The 21742-nt window shown below is 36.6% G+C and overlaps 1 protein-coding gene across 8 annotated transcripts in view; it reads left to right on the plus strand.

Moving 5' to 3' along the window:
- The first annotated feature begins 766 nt into the window (after positions 1–766).
- The window catches only part of PHF14 (PHD finger protein 14), a 166061-nt gene continuing 145085 nt past the window's right edge, over positions 767–21742 (plus strand). For all 8 annotated transcript variants that reach the window (XM_048075388.2, XM_048075387.2, XM_048075390.2 and 5 more), the window contains exons 1-4: positions 767–898; positions 1136–1246; positions 10995–11644; positions 16419–16563. In XM_048075388.2, coding sequence (XP_047931345.1) covers position 898; positions 1136–1246; positions 10995–11644; positions 16419–16563 — 907 coding nt within the window. In that variant the 5' untranslated portion in view covers positions 767–897. The remainder of the gene's footprint in view (positions 899–1135; positions 1247–10994; positions 11645–16418; positions 16564–21742) is intronic.

A 21742-nucleotide genomic window follows, 5' to 3' on the forward strand; every position in this document is an offset into this window, starting at 1 on the left:
ATGTAGCCAAAGAACGGGTGGAGGGAACAGGTGTGAGCACATCAAGTAATGATGTGGTAATGTTTTTAAAAAAAAGTAGGAAACTCAGTTACAGAAAGAACACAGAAAAAACATTTTCCTTTGGAATTTTTCGTCCTTCCAATGTACTTCAAAATCAGAAAAAAATGAAAATTATTTAAAGTATTTCAAATTTCTGAAAGCAGAAAAATATATCATGGACTAACCAGTCATCACGATGCTGCATTTAAATAAAAAAGACTAATAGACCCATAACGTACTATGCATTATTTGTAATACCAAGAAGACTTTTGGCCTGGAGAAACATCAGTGGTGGATGCAGGCAGAGCCGTTGTGGATGCAGCACAGGCTCTAGGCTTAGGCTATGCACTTTACAAACCTTATTTCAGTTGTCAGGAGTGCAGGAATGAGGGTGGGAATGCAACGTGTGCACCCAGCCCAGAGGGAACCCAGCTCTGAGCACAGGTCTTTAACAAAAGCAGCCTTACAATGCCTCGTCTCCACACGACGGAACCGAGCAAGGTGTTTTGGGGGGGAGTTATGTTTATTTTTTGAGCTCCTTTTCCCCCTCCATGAGGTTCTGAAGGGGAATGCACATGACAACATGGCGCCCGCCATCACGCCCTGACTGCGGGGTCTCCCCGCACCCCGAGGAGGCTCTGTCAGCCGCCGGGCAGACTGCGGGCACCACCGCCCCTCTCGGCTTCACCTCGCTGCGCGCAGACGCGGTAAGGCCGCGCATGCGCCGTGCCGGCGGCAGGCAGAGAGGCGGGCGGGCGGACGCGGGTGCGCATCCGGGTCGGCGCCAGGCCATTGTCTGCGGCCGGGCCGGGCTCGGCGGCTCCGCGCCCGAAGGGCCGAGGCAGCGGCGCCGCCTTCAGTAAGTGGGGCCCGGCGGCTCTGGCCGCCCCTTCCTGGGAGTGCCGGGCCGCGGGGCCGGAGACCTCCCCTGGGCGCCTGGTGCCGGCAGCCGAGCGGGTGGGGGGCCGGGGGTAGCCCTCGGCTGCCCGTGGTGTGGTGTGGGGGGGCCGGGGGGCTGTCCCCGGCTCCTCCCGTGTAAGCCCGGTGCCGTGTGGTTGTGCCAGCTAACAGCAACACTCTGCTTTTTTCCCCGCAGTGGACCGCAGCTCGAAGAGGAGGCAGGTGAAGCCTTTGGCGGCTTCGCTGCTGGAGGCTTTAGATTATGATAGCTCTGATGACAGTGACTTTAAAGTTGGAGATGCTTCAGGTAAATATGTTTGCTCGTCTGCTCACTTCAGAATTTCCTCGGTTTTGGTGTGCGGTTGCTCATTTAACATCATACGGGAGATGGGAGGGGGCTAGGGAAGTGTTGGGGCTTGGAGCCGCTTGAACTGATTTAGGTGGATAGCTGGAAATTCATACGCTGCAGATAGGAAACAACTGATTAAACGAGGCATCCATACATTACTTTAGTTGCAAATAGTTTTTTCTCAACAGAAAACTCAATTAACAAACAAGTTTTGGCAGAAGCATTTGAGTATCTTCTGTGTTGACTGTCTTAGCGAAGTGTATTGCTTTTCATTTCTTCAACCTAAAAATAACTTTAAACCGTTCACTTATTTTAGCATTGGAGTAACTGCCTTAAAGCCATTTTGCTTTGATTTGGCCTGGAAAATAATTTCTTCCGGACTGAAGAACCTGCCTAATTTCTCAAGGTTAACTCCACTCAGCGAGTGAGCATCTTAAGCAGAATGATGATCTGTTCAGGTTTTTATTATGATAGACAAACTTAGGGTGTCCACTCTGATAGATGTGCAGAAACATTTCATACCAGAAGGAAGTGCTTGCCTCTGAGTGTTTTTGTTCTGCAGTCTTTAATGTGCGCGCAGATTCCTATATCTGCAGTGAACTCCCACAGAAACTGAAAATGTAAAAAAGATGCCAAAATGAAATGAATAAATTCAGGTATGTTGGGGGGGGATGAGGGGGGAAGGAGCAGGACCATGCTTGTGAATAAGTTCTACACTGGATGTTTTTTGGCATGTGCTCAGGGAAATGAGCGAAGAAATGTAGTATATATAAGACGTAAGTCAGCATTATGACAGCTTGTCAAATACCTTCACTTTTTTATTTCTGCACTGGAGACACTGATTTATGTTTTCATGTGAATGTGTCTTGCAAAGATGTTCCCCATCTCCATGTAAAGACTTCTTACCATCTGTCAAGGTCTTCCTTATTAATGAACTTAAGAAAAGCGTAATGATCATTTCACCTGTACCAGTTTTAAGGTATAGTCTAATGCATTTCCCCCCCCGCCCCCCCAACTTAGACATAGTCTCCTTGGTTGGTTTAGCAGAAGCAGGCTGCAGAGACTTAAGGGAAAGATGTTGTCTTAACAATTCTATGTAAAGTTTTGGGGGTTAATTTACTTTTTATTTTGCTTTAGGTGTTATTTTTATCTTATTCTTTAAGTAGTTACACTGTAATGAAAAAATTCCATAGAAAGAAATGGCCTTTATTTACTAAAGAAAACCTCCCTGTTTTGGAATTGTAGCGTAGGCTGGTTTTAAGGGGAAAGGAGAGTTGGAAATGGAGTTCGGGACATGAACATGTAATCCAGAACAACGTGTTATTTGATTAAAGACAATCATTCATTATCTAAAAGTAATGAATAAAGCTTCCTGACTCAACTTTGTCTGGATGCGGAGGACGCTTTTGTGGTTGATAACCTCTTTGACTTTTAGGATGTATACCTACACGTGGGGAATGGTGTCTAGCCTTGGGAGTGTTTCAACTTAGTTGCATTTTGAGGAAGTTGAATGGGAGTTCTCTTTATAACACAACACTTCATGGAAACAACTGTATAATGAGAAAAACCCAAGTTTTAATTAGAAATCGTTTTTCTTCTGGTTATTCTTTTGTGGTTTTATATCTCATATAGCTTTGTTTTGACATTTCAGGACATAGATCTATCACTTGTAGGAAAAACTAATGTTCTGTTTAATAAAATGTAAGATTTAGTGAAAAGATTTTTGAAACAGCAGTGTGTGATATTTTATACTTTATTCAAAGGTTTTCAGTGTGAAAGGAGAAAGTTGTGAGGGTTTGGAGAAGGTATTAATATGAAGTTATTAAATATATAACCTCTTAAACTGAGAAGTTATTCTTTTATGTCATACAATTTATTTGGATAGCTGCAGTATGTTTGAAATAGGATGTCTGTGCTGATTTTAAATGGAGTTTGTATAACAAAAACTTAAATTTGGTTGTACTTAATCCATTCAGATTTGGATGGCAGAAGTACTGAAATAAAGGCATTTTATATATATGCATATTTATGTATATATGTATTTGCATATATATAAATACAAGTCCCTTTATATGAGAAATAAAATCAATCACTTAAAAATATGTATGTACATTTAAAAAAAATTTGCGTGTACACACGCAAACAGCCCTACTTGACAAATTCTGGATTGTTGCTGATAGAAAACAGATTTTCCTTTTGCTCGCTGGGGAATTTAGCCTTCAAAGAATAATGTGCAATTCTCCATTACAGTCAGGTTTTCTTCTTTCAGTGACCGTAGAGATCTCTCATTGTACAGCCTGTTGCAACTCAGGGTCTGTATAAGTACAATATTTAGTATTTGTTTGAATTCAGAATTTCATTGCACAGTTTGTTTATTAAGGGAAATAAATAAAACAACAAACAACTGTGACAGAAAGAAGAAAGTCTTTCTACATTGAAAATGACTATAAAGTCTACTCATGACTCGGAAAGATTCTGTAAGTATGGTAATTCCACAGCTCTGCAATGTATCTTTATTTTGTTCACAAATGCAGATATATGTAGCAATTTTTAAATTAAAAAAAAAAAAAACAACAAAACCAGCAAATTTGACAGCTACAGGTTCAAAGACTATTTAAATACTGAATTAAATAGTTCTGAAGTTATTTACTCCCTGCTGATTATGTTGCATCCATATGTATGAGCTTTAGGATGTTAAGTGATATGTGGTAGCAGATGATAATGTGCAAGTCTAGGAGGACTAAATCCTGAATATTTAAACTTTTATGTGTGTTCATTGTTCTTTCATATTTCTGGGAATATGTGATGCCGTAAGGGTTTGAGAACACCGATTTTGATTGCTGTTTAGTACAGGAAGGAATCATCATTTCTGAATTTTTGTATTCAGAGTCCTGATGCCTTCATAAAGTTTTCTTTCATTACGGAAAATATTTCTAATCACCCAACATCCATTTTCACCGCAAAACTTTCTGAAGGGGATATGCCCTTTACTTACAGTGTAGTTAATTTATTTTCTTTTCGGTTTAGGCTATGCCAATAGGTAATTATTGACTTTTCTACTCTAAAGAAAAATTGTAACATCTGTTTAAGGGAACTGATTTTAGAACAGTTATGTTATTGTAAATTTACTTAATGAAAATAGTTTTCAGGTCTGTTGGCTTTACATTACTGAATTAAGTAATTCTTACAACTTCTCTGTCACTGTTTCTGTGCAGTAAAGTAGTACTGCCATTATTTTAAGGTACTGTATATTTTCTTTACTTACAAACATCTTCAAAATTTTGTTTCTTAATAGGAGTGCTGTATGTAGTCTTAAAGTGAGATCAATGAAAAACAACGTCCAATTGGAGTCAGAGAATACCGCTGTTGGACTTGAAATGATGGTGCTCTAATGAACCCAACTGAAGTTTTTTAATAATATGATTCACAATAAAGACTAGTTATTTGCAGTTTTGCTTTTGAATTAACTAGAACATCCTTTGTGATTTTTTTGTGTGTTGTTTTTTTTTTTACCAAGTTCAGCAGTGATGTCAGAAACCAGTGTATATTTGTAGGGTAATTCCCAATAGGATTCCAAAGCAGGGATTTTCCCCTTCTTTCATCACTGAAATCAGTCACTTCAGGCAGCTCATACACTAAAATTGAAATGATGAAGAGAAATTTAGTTTTCAGAGAAACTTTAGTTATCTTGGTCTCTGATCAAGAATGATGCATGAATGTAAGGGCTGAGCCTCTTTCTTAGCATAGCTAAGAGGAGTATAGTTAAATTCTGCCTCCAAGAGCTGAATTCTGTCACTATTTCTGCTACACATCTCCTAGACCTAAATTTTAGAGGCACTTTTTATCTTTTTTTTTAATGTTGAGCATGGAACCTGACCTGCACAAATACCACGTACTGTTACTGTAATTGAGGCCAGTAGGAGCTCTGTTTAAAGCACGTAACAATCTGTGTGAATGCATACACTAGGTATTTTGAAAAAGCAGTGACTTGATCTGGAAATAAGTTGCAAATATCTTTCTGTAATTTGTTTCCTATTAGTGCAATAAAAATTCCACTGCTGCTTTCCTGTAAAGGATATTCTGATGTAAAGACACGTTTGCAGAGCACCAAAAGGCAATAGTGATAAACACTAGTGAAATATTGATAAAGAAAGTAATAGTTTTGTTTTTGAGAATGAACTTGTGGGATGTTTCACTAGACAGTGAAGGTAAGAGGAAATATTGCTGTGCTAATCATTGTGGAATTACTTGATAATTTACTTAATAATAAAAGTCTTTTGAAGACTTGACTTTGCAACCTTAGTGCATGGTTCTGAATGGAATTGCCAATAGCTTTTTCACCTCTGAGGAGGTGAAAAATATGGGCATTATGTTCTTTTGGGTTATCTTCATCCCGAGTGAGATCTGTTACCGTATGGGTGTCTTACCACTTGAAGGTGCTTTGGGGTGACTGACTGGCATTTTGAACTTGCATTCCCTTTGGAAATACTGAGATTTCTGTTCTTCCATATGTTTCCTGACAGCAGAGGAGTAATTTAACAGCCATCCAGGGTTTCCTTTCAGTGCCTGGGCTGGATGGGTTTTGTGATGGGATAACATTGTTTTTCTCTGTTTTCCCCTGCTGTGACATTTTGTGTCCTATCTTTACAGCCTGTCCCTTAGAGAGCCATTGCTTACCTGTTCAGTGGTGTTCTGCTTGTTCAGTCTGTGTTGAGACAGGATGCATACTTGGACTCGTGGTCTTCTACTTAGCCACGCTATTTCTGCTTTGCTGTCTTGCACGTCCCCTTTTTGTGCACGTGTGTCCATCTCTTGTGCATTTTTATGCTGCATGGAGAACATTCTGAGCTTTATTAACTCCAACTTGGTGGGATGGTCTGCTAGCAATCCAGCCACCTCTGCTCAGTGAGGATGGGGTGTTTCAAGTGTCTCTTGAGCAGAGACTTGTTACAGTAGCTCAGAGACTTAGTCTCCTACCTGTCACATCCCTCTTAAAAGACACAAAGCTCATGGGCATTTCTGGGAAAAATACATGTTCAAGCTCACTATACAATAAGTTGTACTGGAATCCAATTGTGTGGATTACTTAGGACTGCGAGTTTGCTGAGGGAAGGCATGGGATATGTAATACTTCATCCCAAATGAGTGAAGTTTGATAACATTAAAAACAGTTGAAGGCTCTGAAACTGGGAAATGTCAATTGAGTTCAGGAGGTAGGGTAACCCATTCCATCCATGTTACATGTAATTGTAAATTGAGGCAATTCTAACTGACTCAATGCAAATTTGAGAACTTACAGTTTTGAGCACTTTTAATATTTGAGTAGATGTCTGCTGAAGTGTGATATAATTGAGGAGTAGAAATAAGGAAACTGCTTACTAAATAACTTTCATTTATGTTCCTCTTCTGTCATTTTTCTTCTGTTAAGCTGAATACTTGTTTTCTGAAACAAGAGTAATCAGTTTCATTTCCTGGCCTGCCCAGTCTTTGTCTTTAGTTTGATATTTTTTTTTCTCAAGTCTTGTTTTAGAAATGAAATTCTCTCCTTGGAACAGAAATACCTTAATCAGTTTTGATTTTATTCTGTATGATAACTATGTTCCTTCAAACAGTTCTGATTTTTTTAATTGCGAGCATTACAATATTGAATTGCCAGTAGCCTACCAAGGTTTAAATACTTCAGTAACCATATCATCTCGCTCTGCAAAATAGTACAGAAAGCCAGTGTCATAAACCTAACTGACTTTAGGTTCTCTTATTTGAAGTTATGTTCAAAGAGAAGCGTTAAGCCATTTCCATTCTTGCTTTCAATGCAGCTGTGTGCTAATCAGTCTTAGCATAGTGGAGCTTGATGCTTTAGTCTAATAGACAAATGTGATCAGAAATTTGCCACTTACATAACATTGCCTTTGGCAATTTAAAAATTCATATTTTTCATGTATCATCTAAGTTTCCTTGCCTTTTTTTTAAACATCTAGTTATTAAAATCAGAGCTTTCTAGTTGGTTTGAACATTTCCTTAAGGTATTTAAAATTAATTGCAATTTTTAGTTCAGATAGATTGGAAATACGGCTTCTCTTACTCATGTGCAAAGGAGATTCTGTGAGTTTGGAGCTGTACTTCTAAGAAAGAAAGTTTTATGGGCAGCGGCTGTTGTGGCCAGGCAGTTTATCCAGCACTTTTCCTGTCTGTCAGGATGCAAGCAACATGGGTGAGGGAGGTTTATGTGATGTGTAACATGGGCTTCTAGCAGAGATAAACAGGGAATTTCACATAATCACGTAAAAGATTCGCTGTCTGCCTTCTGACTGGGAGAAAGAGGCTAAGGGGCTGCTGAACAGGGTGATGGTAATTGAGCTGCTTTCACCTCCCAAAGAATTAACCTCTCTTGTAGCCAATATTTGTTGTTGTTACTGCCCCCCAAAAGAGGGTACTTTGAAGCATCCCGCCATACCTCCACATAGTGCCAGCTGCTTCTCTTCTGCTATCTGGAATTGGTTAGGCTTTGCCAGTGTAAGAAGCAAGACCAAAACTGAGTCTGTGATTGATGTCTTGCAACTAGCTTATCCTTCAAACTTCACTTAAATGATCGATAAAACGGCTTTTTACAGAGTTGTTTGTTAAACTAAATACTGCATTGAAGAATCAGTCTTCTGTGAGTAGTCATGTGCTGCTGTAGTTTAGCCCTTAAACTCCATATACATGAATTTTCTTAGAATGTTAAAAAATCGTAGGATACAGTGTTTAGTTGCTTTTTAAATGGCCCTACAAAAATCCTGTGAGGGATTTTTTTTTTTTAAACTGCTGTAGTGACTTCAGTAATGTAGTAGCTTTCCTCAGTCTTGTGCTTAGTATGTATTTGAAAGCAGCTGAGTGGTGTTTAGTGTCACATTTATTTACATTCATCATACTTTTCCTAACGTTAATTCTGGAGCAAAATGTGTACAGGAGAATTCCTCACAGAGTTACCCCTTCTGGATAAGACTGCCCCCTGCTGCTGTGCTCAGCAGCAGCTACAAGTTGTACGGAAGTAAATGATGCCTCTCTCCCAACTGCTCTCTCTCATTTTTGTTCTCAGTGGAACTCTATATTCTTCACTGTTTGACGGTGTATCTGGCCCCATCTTTCACTGAGAATAGCTTGACTTCTGTCCCATAGGGAATGACATGATATGGTTGCCAATCTGAAAGAGCCGTTCTTTAAGAATTTCTTTCAAGGAGAAAATTGTATACTACAGCTTCTTCCTAACTGAAAGTGCATCTGACAGAAGAACTGCTGCAAAAATAGCTGTTATCGCAGAACAGCTCTTTCTAGAGAAGTACCTATCACAGTGGATGCATTCAAATGGAAGAGGGATATCCCGTAGTATAGGTATCTCTGGTATGTACATGCTTACAGATAGAAAAATACAAACCATAATGTGCAGGCAAAGGCAAAGAGAAATTGAGGGTGAGAAGTGAATGGAACCAGGGTTTATTTGTTCTCTGTTTTATATTGTTTGCATGGCATACGGCAGCTAGAGAGTGTTCTTAGTGCCGTAGTGTTGATGTAAAAAAATCATTGTAGATAGTTTGGTGTGCTCTTTGAAAGGAAATGATCCCCAGACCGAGATTCTGCCCCAAAATGAAGTAGAAGCTTAAATTCACAAGAAATCCAAGCATATTTAGAAATGCAACTGCACAAGTAAAGCATCCAAAAATCTTATATTATTTGTCTTGGAACTATACCAGGGGAGTAAGTATCTAATGTGTAATATTTATGTATATATATGAAATAAGGTAGTATAAAAATCTGGTGAAATTAATTTTAACATGACAAAGCTCTATACGATCTTACAGTGAGGTAAGTATTGGCACATTGGAAGTAGATACTGTGAAATGAGATACGAAAATAAATTTTGCCATCAAACTTCCATTTAGCATTTATCAAATGTCTGGAGTAAGTCTAACTTTGACATACTTGTATTTGTTAAGTCTTATAAACACTTTACTGATCCAAAGAAAGCTATTGTAATATAAAAATCATATATTAGATTGCATATCTGGTTAATACTGGTTTTAGTTCTTAGGTACGCCTAAAGAGTGTTCTACTGTTTTGAAACTTCTGTTAATTATGTTTGTGCTTCCATTACTGCCATTAGGGCTTGTAGGTGCAGGGGAATCACTGAATTAGTCTTTGAGCAAAAGGCTACAATAATTTCTGTTACTGCATTCATTTTTTTTCCTGGCTCTCAAAAAGGTAAAACATTTACAGAAAAATTGTTTTAGCAACTTGCAAGGGGACTATCAGAATGAATATTCTGAGCAGCAGTAGTAGCAGCAGTGATGTATTTTCTGTTGTTGCTGTTGATAATTATATAACTTCATCATATACTTAACACTTCTACATACAGGTATACACATAAAACCCCAAATTAACCAATGTATCTGTGTAACAACTGAGTTACTGCTCAGTTGTAGACAAGAGTACTGTGGGGTGAAAATAAATGGCACGTGTGAAGTGTGCAGCACGTTTTCAAAATTAACTTAGAAAGTGCGTTGTCCCCACCGTTTCTTTATTTGGCTTTATAAAGAGGTGGATGTGCACAGAAATTCTCTCTTGGTAAGGTGATACTCAGAGTTACTTGGGGGGGGGGGGGTAAGTAAAGTAAATAAGGACTTAAAAATTTTTGAGTACCAACACGTTTCTTCTCTGCATCTATTTAATAACATCTGACAGTACCTCAGGAAGTTGATGATAACTCTGGAAATTTAAACTGAAAGCTGTAGCTATTGCCCATTTGATCCACTGGATCAAGCAACTTTATACTTAATTTTTTAAAAATCTTCTCTGAGTTTTTCTTTGTGTAATGCTGTAACTAATGCTGTAAATGAAAAGTAGTAGTAGCATATAAGATGGAAGATGGATGATCTTGATAAAATTTAAAAAGTTTAAGACTTGGCATCCTTTCCAGTAATTTTTACATGTTCTTTACAGTACAGATGGTTGCCTTATTTTTGTGGGTTCTGCATATGAATCCTCTTCCTTTCTGTTGCACAGATTTGCCAGTATTAATTAATGGAGATAGTGATTGAACACAGAACAGTATCATCTGAATTGTATAAGGTTAGAATTTAAGCATTGTTGTGCAGCTTCAGTGCTGAATGAGTCATAGTTTATGTGGGATTAATAAGTGAAATAATATTTGAAATTAAAAGAAATCCCCAAACCAGAAAATAAACCTGTACCAGAAATGAAGGTATAGGATTATCCACATTATTAAGTAGTACTTGTTATATAAACTCCTTCATTTTTTTTTTTCATTTTAAGTCTCTCCTATTGGATAGCTATTTCAAATATTTTTAAGATTTAGAAAACACTTCAAAAATTAAAACTGGAAACGTTCTTTCATTGAGATGTGACTTCATATGGAAATTATTCTGTGCTACTTCTTATTGCTAGTATGAGCTGCAGTTCAAAGGAACATTAAATGTTCATTTAATAAATTCTACCATCTTTTTTTTTCCATCTTAAAATGCGCTCATGTTTAACAGATTCTCAACATGCCACTTGAAATAGCAGTATTTGGACTCCAACTGAAAAAATAGGTGGACTACCTTATGAGGGAGGAATATGCATCATTTTTTTGTTTAACAACTTCAGCACATTTTATTTTTGGGGGTACATTTGTGTCGGAACGTTTTTTAAATTTTCATATGCTCAACAGATTCTGAAGGAAGTGGTCATGGGAGTGAAGATGCATCAAAGGACAGTGGAGAAGGTTCCTGTACTGAATCAGAAGAAAATATCTTGGAGGAGGAACCGGCAGAAGAGAAAGTAGAAGAGCAACAGCCAAAGAGCTCCACTGAAGAAGAGGTGCCGACAGCAGACAAAGAGGTAATTAAAACTGAAAAGAAAGAGCAAGAAGATGAAGAAGAAAAGCCAAAAAAGAAGAAAGAAAAAGAGAAAGCAGCTGAACCTGATGCTGTCGCTGATGAGCAAACAAGTGAACCCAAAAAATGGAATTTGCGCAGGAACCGGCCTTTACTGGATTTTGTATCAATGGAAGAACTAAATGATATGGACGATTATGACAGTGAAGATGACAATGACTGGCGGCCTACTCCTGAGAAAAAAAAAGGAAAAAATTCATTGCGAAAAGAAGGGAGCGATGGAGATAATGAGGATGATGAAGATGACGGGAGTGGGAGTGATGAGGATGACAACGATGAGGAAGGTAATGAAGAAGATAACAGCAGCACAGCTAGTGATGGAGGATCCAAGAAGAAGAAGAGTAAAGTTCTTAACAGAAATAATGCAGATGATGAGGAACTGACAAATGATAGCCTGGCTCTTTCACAAAGCAAGAGTAATGAGGTAGTGAAACCAACTTTCTATAATATATCTGTTGAGAAATGGAAACTACTCCACAGTGCTATTCTTTTAGTTTGAATAGTTGAATTGATTGGCTTGAATTGTGTTTAACAGAATAAACGAAGCAGCAAAACTGTGCTAAATAGGCACTCACTGCTTATTAAATAAGCTTCCTTGGACCATTTGGCCAATCTATTGCCTCTAAAGTCAATAGACAGACTTCTCTTGGCTTTGGGGAGGGGTGGGCTACTTCTAAAGTATATAGGAGGTCTGGTGTGCAAATCAACATATATTAGTGAGATAGTTAGCCTAAATGTTCCACATCTGTAATGTTATAAAAGTTAAAAGCATCTCTCACATGTTCTTAGAATAGCTAAATAATAGGTTATTTTTTTATCCTAGCCCTTCTTTGTGACTGATGTCAAAGACTGAGTGCTAAGTTCACTGACAGAAGAATTCTAACCAAAGAAATATGCACAGTTGGATTTAAAATCAAATAGGATAATCACGATAATCTATGTTGGTTTTGTTTATAAATGCACACAGGTGAAGTAAATTCTTACAGTGCTAAGAAGCATTTGAGGACTATTATTATTACATATCTTCTAACTGCAGAATCTGAAAATTATATGTTGTGTCTAATAATGACACTTTTTTTTTTCCATGCACAATTACAGTTGCCTTAGAGGTTGTGCTTATGGAAAAATTAAGATATTAGGTTGTCAGGATGGTTGACTTCATGTCCTACAATAGCAAAATCCTGAACAAAGTAAAAAGAATTACTGTAAAATCGACATCTCATTTTCAGAAAATAATTGCAGTGTTAATGAAACATTTGATAAATGATAGTGATATGACACTATTTAAAGTTCTGCCTGTTTTATTTCATCTTTATTTTAATGAGAACTAAACAATATTTTGAAGAATGAGTGGTCTCTGTTCCAGATACCGTTATGTTATAAATATTTTTTATTTATATATGATTGCAAGCAAGCTGTGCAATTTTAATTACTAATAATAATTGATTTAAAAAAATCCATAATTCTAGGTGTTTTTTACATTGTGTATAGGCATCTGCTGTTTTTTAAATTAGTATGGATGGGGATGTTTGCAAATTTGGCTTATTATGTATTTTAGATGCCACTTTGTTGTGTATGAAGTACTTTTTATTTATTTATGTATCTATTTTCACTTAATTTGTCATTTGCAGTCTGCAGAAGCTAAATGTTTCCCTATTGTTAACAGCTAACTTGGCCTGTGAAATGGTTTCATCTTCACAGCTGGTTTTGGCAGGAGGAAAAATCTTTCATATCCTAGCTCAGGAGCTGATCGTGCTTTACGGATACCAATGACAAGAACTTCAAATCATCATTCTGAGATAGGCAGTTTCCTTACAGTGTTGTTTCCCATATCAGAATGGAGATACAAAAATAGATTCTTAAGGATATATGAACATGTCCTTAATTTCCATTGACTTGGAAAATTAGGCCTATTATAGAAACAGAGAGCTGTCTGGATGCATTTTTTGGGAAGCTTCTTAATATGCATGGCCCTCAGAATTCATTCTTGCCTTGGATTTAGGACATTAATCAAAAGATAAAAATCAAAATTTGAAAACTTGAAGTTCAAATTTGAAAATTTGAAGTTCAAATTATAATTTTGTACTTGATAAATTATCTGTGCATGTAAAGCAGAGCACTGTTTGTGAAAAGGCCTTCTAGCAAGAAGTCTTGTAACAGTGTCTGGAGACTGGATTCTGTACTGTAATTTTTAGATTAATATTCAACTGTATTTTTAACAGTGCACATTCCTGTACTATATATTTTTTATAAAAAGTTTGGAAAAAAAAAGTCCTGTGTAGCAGAGAAGTCTAGCAAAATCTCATTATGCTGCGGAAGCTAAATTCTTAGAAAAACAGATGTCTTAATGCATAATTACTGCATGAAGGAATGTTCAGGTAATTAACTCTGAACATTGTAGTTGTGTCCTTAGTATGTGTATTTCCATTTTTTACTGACCAATTCCCTTTATTTTTTGTGTGCAATTTTTGTTTTATTTTCCTCCTTTTTGCAAAAATATTTTGAGGTGTGGATATACAGTATTTTCACCTGTGCTATAATGAAGTGCTAGGTGCTTTTCTACTGTGTGAAGCACAGGCAGACGAAACGAGCTTTCTTTTCTAGAATCAAATATCATTAGTAGAGAAACGATGCTTTTCTTTTTTTTTTTTTTTTAATTGTTCCCAGTGAGGAACAATTTATTTATTGTAAAGATCCCATTAAATTTGTAAGTAGATAGGCATATAGCTTGAAACACTTGCTTTCTTCGTTACCACTGCAGAAATGGAGATTATGCAGTGATTCAGACGAAATCCATTCTCTCACTTGGGTAGGGAACAGGAGCTGTTTAGGAGGTGGCAGCAGATCCTGCCTCGACCTCAAGGTTCCTGTGCTTCAGGCAAGTAGGGTCAGCCTATGGGGCAGGGCAGGGCAGCATGCCTTACAGATTGCTCCCTACAGGTCAGTGTAGAAACCTGTGTTACTCAGTTGCTCTGTGTTTGACCTGTTGGCTGTCTTCACATAACGTAAAGCATCATGGATGTGCATCCTAACCCTAGCTCTACATCTGATGCCCTTCCATCACTGGTTGGTTCTTTTCTATTGCCCAGGTTTGCATATGTGTTGTTTTTACAGTGCAATTCCATTCCAAGCAATTTGTTTTTAATTACCAGACCTTGGGCTTCTATGACAGCAGAGGTTGCAAATTTCTTTTAAACTTACGTTAGTGAAGCCAAATATGAGTTTAAGTTGAAGGTATTGTCAGAAAAAGCTGGTTTCTGTAGGCATGTGAGACGCTTCCAACTAGCCTGTGCTACTGAACAGTTATCTGCTGGAGCTAGGGAGCACCTTTTACTGTTGCCTATCTGTGAGGTGTGCGTATTATGAGGAATGGAGGGCCACAGTATTTTTTTTGAAAGAAATGTGCAAGTTTCTTGCTTGCCTCCAGGTATGTCACAGTTTTGTCCTAAAAGGAGGACCTTGGAAGAAATGTTCAGTAGCTCTGAACTCTGTAGGGGAAAACCTTGTCGTTACCATTCTGGCCTTCCTGTAAACAAGCGTGACCTTATGAATGGTTGTGTAATCTTTCATTTTTACCTCTAGATGAGTGTGATTTTTTTTTAATAGGTCATCTTTCCGTACTTTTTTTAGAGCAAATAAGTGGGAGATTCAAAAGCTTTTCTTAACTGCTAGAAGCATGTGTTTGAGCTTTCCTATGTCAAAAACATTATAACAAGCCACCTCTTTTATTTAAGGTGAACTATTTGAGACCAGCTTTAGGTCATCAAGATATTTAACTGCTTTATCTTTCTTTAAAATCAAGCAAAAATACCTCTACACTCCCCAGATACCTGCCCAGATAAACCCAAAGTACAGAGACCAAAGAGACATCATCAATGATTCATTGAAAATTTTGTTTGGAGACTTACTGTATCAGACTGAGAGACTATCATAAAATAATATTTACATAGATCAGTGTAAATTTAAGATCCTTCAGGAAGAATATCTACCTCAGTTAACATTCATGGTAATTTTTATCTGCTTAGGGTATGCAAGCACAGTAGTGGTGCTATATTTTCAGTCATAAATGAGGAGAGAGGAGAAAGGAAGATGTTTGATAAGGAACTTTCCAGCTTTTTTTTTTTTCCCTATATAAGTTACCGCAGTGGTTTTGGAATATTCTCAGATCTCAAGTGGATGCCATTTAGTCCTGAACTGTTAGCCTCTGCTTTGAAACTGATTTTCTTTATTCTGTAGTGATTTTCTTCACCCGTGTGCCTAGTTTCACACTTCCCTGTATGCCTTCATATCACCAATGAAGACAGTTGAAGCTCAGTGTTGCTTTTAGTATAGAAAAGAAGAAAATGTACAGAAATCACAAAACTGCAGAAGATACAGTCTATGTACCTTACACTAAAAATAATAAACACCTAGGTGATGTTTATGGAAAGAATGAAAACTTGCATACAGCTTTGTTTGGCTTGTGAAACACTGCTCTGTTTCCTCAGAGAAATTCTCTGTCAAAACCCTGTCTTTTTAAGTGGTGAACAACACACTGAAGGTTGCCAAGCCAGAGCACTGGACTTGCTCTGCAAATCCTTACTCCTGTATAAAATCAGAAGAAAATAAGTTGTTATATCATAAGGATTAGACTAGAGACACATACATCTGCACATAACAAAATAAAACAACTGAGTCAGTAATTTATATTTTATATAAATGAAGACTTGGCAGGCTTAGCTGTTTGTTTTCAAATTTTGTCACATCTGTGTGAAGTTTATTTTTGTATCTGTTGATTTTTGACAAAATGAAACATCTTTTCTGAATATTGGGATGTGGAAGGTCACTTTTTGTCCTGGTGGTTCATTTTTTTTTTTCCCTTTTTAAATGGCTTCGTAGGGGTCTGTGTATGCTCCTGTTTATAGAACATAGTTTAAAGTGAAATATATGATTCTATTCAAAAAAATAAGACCAGTCTCTGGCCTTTAGATCCTAACAGAACTCTAGGTATATCAAGATCAGATTGTATCCGTCCTTTTTCCCAGCTCTTAATTTTGTGGATGAAATGTTTTAATGTTTTGATGACAACAAAAAAAGTATAAGAAACTTCTGTTCTTCAATTCTTTTTTTAATCAAAACTGAGCAAATAGCACATCTTTTGTTTGTTTTATTTAAAATTGAAGTTCCTGTCATAATCTGTCTTCATTTTTCAATATTAGGATTCATTGATCCTTGAGAAGTCTCAAAATTGGAGTTCCCAGAAAATGGACCATATTTTGATTTGTTGCGTTTGTCTTGGAGATAACAGTGAGGATGCTGATGAAATAATCCAGTGTGACAACTGTGGAATAACAGTGCATGAAGGTAATACAGTTCCTTCATTCTTAATGTGTGAGGAAAGTTTATGCTTTACATTTAATAAAATTTTGACTGGCTTCAAAAAAAATTAAGCCTTTGAACTATGGTGGGTAATTTTTTTATAGTACCACATGGATCCTTTCAGTGGTGAAACATTCACCTAGGTGAAACCTAATTCACCTTTAGGATAGCAAATGCAAGCAAGTACAGGGCAGGTCATGGTCTACACAGACCTACAGGATGAATCACATTTTGCAAATATTCCAACTAAAGATTGCATTTTCAGGGCTTTAGGCTATCACATCAAATGTATTTTTGTCCTGTCTATTTCAGTACATAAATGTGATTGCATAATGGGGGTAGAAGATCATAAGAATAAAAGATCTTGAACAAAAAAACTGTGTGTGGCAGGGAGGGGGTCACATATATTTTTGCTGTACCAAAAAGGCAGAGAGATGGTGAGGATGAGAGAAGGGAACTGGCAACAGTACTGAACAGCTAGCCTTGAACTTTCTCGTAATCTTCACTCATAATTTGAAAAGCAGAAACTTTAAAGTTAAAACATATTTAAAGTGTTGGTTTGCTAATTGCTTTGAAATCTAGAGTATGTTTGGATTTAAATGTAGGAGGCTTTTCTACAGTGTATAGGGGAGTGAAGGAGGCAAGAGGTCTGAGAGGTAAGCAGAGCCTTAAGTAGATAGCATACAATACTTGCTTGCTTTTTGGGTTTCAGTGTAAGACTTTTGAACTTCATAATTTTATTTTTCTGTGAATACTGTTCTGAAATACTAACTTGTTTGCTACAACTTCTGTGTGTCTTATGGATATGCCAATTGCTAAACTAATTTAAAAGGTGATTTGAAATGAGGAGGAAAATGTATGTTCCTCTTTCTGTAGTCAAGTTTTCACTGGTTTTAAAGGAGCATTTCCACAACGGTTCTGAGATGAGCATGTGGGATTTTAACAGCCTTACAAGAAAGGTGAGGCTATATTATATTTTTGCGCTTGATAGTAACACCCTAAGTACCTGGTGCCTGTTCAGTAATGACTGCATGAGGTTTTCCAAAGGAATGAGGGGTGATAACTCATCTGGGAGCGACTCTGTTAGAGCTCACGTGGAACATAACATGGCCAAGAGGTATAGGGGGATTCTGATTTGGACCTAGAATCGTGGATGCTTAAGAAACTCTTCTCCTTGTCTTACTGGTACATTTTGAGATTGCTAGAAGGTCGATTTCCTTTCAGTGCAACCCTTTGCTTTGTGATGTTTGTATCATATGCCTGGCCTGCATCACTTGTCCAAAAGCTATTTTTCCTCTGCAGACACCTGGCCAAAACTCTCTAAAATTTAAAGAGCGAATAACTGGACCAAAGTCAAGAATCTGTAACTACCCCTAAAACTACATAAGCAGCGTGTATGTAATACTAACGATATCCACCCTTATACTTTGCATACTTTTATGTCTAAAAAATTCAAGTTCAGCCTGGAAATTAATTCCATTGATTAAATTTGTTCTCATTTCACATATTGATCTATTTTTTTCCTTAAAAAAAAAAAAAAGAAAGATTGTTAGAGAAAAAAATCTTTTGAATTTGTAATTGTACAGTAGCGTGTGTGTTTACTTCCGCATAGACAGAACTCTCATTTCTTTTTATAAAAAAATCTTTAGGCAGTAATCTGTCACTTTGGATAAATGCTTTTGTGGTAAGATTGTGTAATAGGAGGACACCCCCAACTGTGGTGTCAGTTTTCCTGACACATTGATTGCAGCGTGTCTGAAGGACATGTCTGGTGCATATCACAGGATATGACATAACTGTTGGTAGTACACTTGCCAGTTATTGCTCTTGGGTTAGTTGCTATGAATTCAATAAGAGAAGTTTTACATTTTTCCAGCTGTTTCTTTTCCATCCACTCTATTTTTATTTTTAGTTTTTTACTTTACTGTGATGTGTATGTCGGAGAATAAAACTTCCCATGCTAAAAGTTACAGTGTAGTCTCCATACATTCATGTTTTCTCGATTCAAAATGTACATAGTTGGTGTTAGCATATGCAGATGTTCTGTTTCACTGACAAAAAATTATCCTCTTGGAGAGACAGAGGAACAGACACAGCCAAGACAAGAATTAGGTCTCATCCCTTTTCCTTCGGTGGCATAAATTTCAGTGCAATTGTTTTAATGCTAGCATTTTAGTGTTTGTAATTTCATTTTAATGGCAATGCATAAAAATAAGCTAATGACAGAGTGCAGTAGGTTTAAAATCAGGGAATAAAGTTAGTTTCCTGTATAAAATGACATTCAATAGACAACTTAGCTGTAATCATAATGCAGAGATGCAGTTTGTGGAAGAATAAATGTTATGAGAATTTTAACATCTTGACTTTCATGTGTTTAAATTCATGGGCATTACTCATATAGTTCTATCACTTAGTGTGAGAGGCATTCAAGGAGGTGGCAGACAAGGAGTTGTGATACAGCAATAAGGAATACAGAGCATGTATTTGCGAACAGTAATTGAGAAGGGGCTATCAGGTAGTCTAAAGATCCAAAATTCAGAATTTTATGATCATTAAGGAAAGACATCATGCATGTTCAGTAAAGCGTTTCTTTTCTTTTTTTTTTTTTTAAGTTTCCTTTGACATATTTTCAAATCAAAGGTGCAGTTGGTTGACTTACTGCACCTGGGACCTATTCAGCATTAAGTCTAACAACTGAAACCTAACATGTCAGTTAGAAGATGTGCATCTTCTCCTTTGTTGTCCTTTCAATCTTCAGGTTGAAACCTAAATAACTACACCCAACAACACCAACTAAACAACTGTGCTGCCTTGAAAAAGAATCTGGAAGATTACCTCCTAATGTAGCTTGGGAGATACGCTTGTAGTGAGCTGTTATATTGCTTTTTGTTCAAACCCCGCAATTCCTAACAATTCAAACAGGATGGTCAGACAGAACAACTTCGTCTTGCTCATCAGCTTAGTTGTTTAATACAAGGTTTGAAAGATTTATCAAGCAACATATCTGCATGACTATGCATTTTAAAGAGTCATAAAAATAACGCTCTTTAAATCTTTGTTACTAGGACAAAATATTTTTTTCAAACATGGGAAAAGAAGGTACACAATCTGTTGAACCTTTAAACTCATCAAAGTTTTAAGGATCCTAAAATGAGATAATTAGCACGGATAAAAGAATACTACTTTGGTAAAATAAGGAAATACCCGTGTTTTAAAGACTGAACTCTTGATCTCTGTATTGTAATTATTCAGACAGATTTGGAATAAAATACATTTAGACTTGTTTATCAAGTGCCTTCTGTACTGTCTGATTTAATACACAAGCTAAGTTATAGCACTGCAGTGCAAAACACTTCTTTTTAATCTTTCAGCTTAGAAGAGAAATGTGAGTCCCTTAGCATGGCTGTCACGTTACTTGAAATTAAGTGGAAGCCACTGAAAGCGTGGTTTAGAACTGCAGATTTATCTTTTCCATCAGTGTTAATTGTTGAGTCATATTTAGTATATCTGCTTGCCTGAATGTATTTGATAAACAATTTATCCACAATTCTATCTTTTAAGTGTAGTATTAAGTGTACTGTAAGTATGTGTAGCATTCAGTTAACTTCTTTTAAGATGTAATATTAATCTTACCATTTAAGCTTTCTGTTGGCAGTTAGTGTTACAGCTAATGATGGCAAGAGAAAAAAATAAATTCAGTATTTCATTTTGAAAAATGTTCTGAATTTTGTTACTGCTTAGCAGCGTTCTTCACCTTTGCCAGGGTTTTCATTATGATTGCAAGTTATGTTTATGCAAGTAATGTTTATGTAGAGAAGTGGAGCAACTCATAGAGGAGGCTTAGGTGTTTATTCTAGAATAACTACTAGAATAACTACCACCAATGATCAGGATATCGTGAATGGACAGAACAGGTGAATGCTATAATGATCTTAGGTTGTTGATTGCTCCAAGTACTCTTACTTGGACTGAAATTCAAGTTTTAACCCAATCAGTACATTTCTTCAAAAGGGTTTCGTTCTTAAATTGCTTTAACGTTCATAACTCAATTGAAGTAAATTTTTTTTTCTTACATATTTAAAAAAAAAAAAAAAAAACAGTTACAGCTGTTCCTGTACATATTTGGCATCCTATCATGCTCTAATATCAAATGGCATCAGTATTGTGTTATGTGACCCTTTAAATTGGGACAAATATTTTGTCATCAATTACTTTTTATTTTTAAATTTAACTGTGTTTGAATCATGAAAACTTAAAAAATTGAGCTACTAATAATTCTTTGCTTTACTGTATATTTTTGGCATGCTAGTTTTTTCACTGCTAGTTTGTCTAAGGAATTTAATTATCTTCATAAGCATATTGATTTTGGGTGTCGAATCCATGTAAAAGATTTTTACTCGCTTTTACACTGTAGCTTTACAGACATTTCATGTATACAGCTGCTCAAGAGATCTGCATTATCCAAATGGTTATTAAATTGATGAAATTTGATCTCTTCTCTGGTTTCTGTTACCACTTAACAACCCAAAAGCAGCAGGAACCTCTTCATAGCAAACATCAGAAAAATTCTATGTTAAAATACTTGCATATTCTTAACAGACAACATACCTTAACAAGTGGTTTCTAATTAATTTGGGGGCTCAAGTATTTTTTTTAAAGTATTGTTAGATCAAATTTAGATTTTAGTTGTGAATCTGTATTTAAATACTATGTATTTCACTAATCTATATACATTAGTGTTGTGCTAGAAAATAAACTCTAGAGATTTGTTGTGTAAAGTTCTGAATTATTTTGGAGCATGCTCAAACAGATCTATGCCACTACTCAAAATAATTACGAAGTACTTTCTGTGAAAAATTGCACAGTGAAGTTCTTTTCCTCATGGTTAAGGATAATGACTTGATGTGTGTGGGTAGAAAAAAACTACTTCTGAAGACGGTCTTTTTGTTTCTTATGCTCCTTCACAGCAATTGAGGTTTCTGGTACAGAATCATACAATCTGTGGAACACTGTTTTGTATCTTGGCTTCTCTAGCTTTATTTGCCAGTTAGTGACATTCTTATGGGCTGGATTAACTTTGCTCCAGCTGTAGTGCACAACACTATTTTGGTGTATTTATCAGCTGTGATTAATGGTAATGTAGTGTATTTTTTCCAGCTAATGA

The sequence above is a fragment of the Anser cygnoides genome, chromosome 2 (assembly GCF_040182565.1).
Source record: "Anser cygnoides isolate HZ-2024a breed goose chromosome 2, Taihu_goose_T2T_genome, whole genome shotgun sequence".
NCBI classification, from domain to species: Eukaryota; Metazoa; Chordata; class Aves; order Anseriformes; family Anatidae; genus Anser; species Anser cygnoides.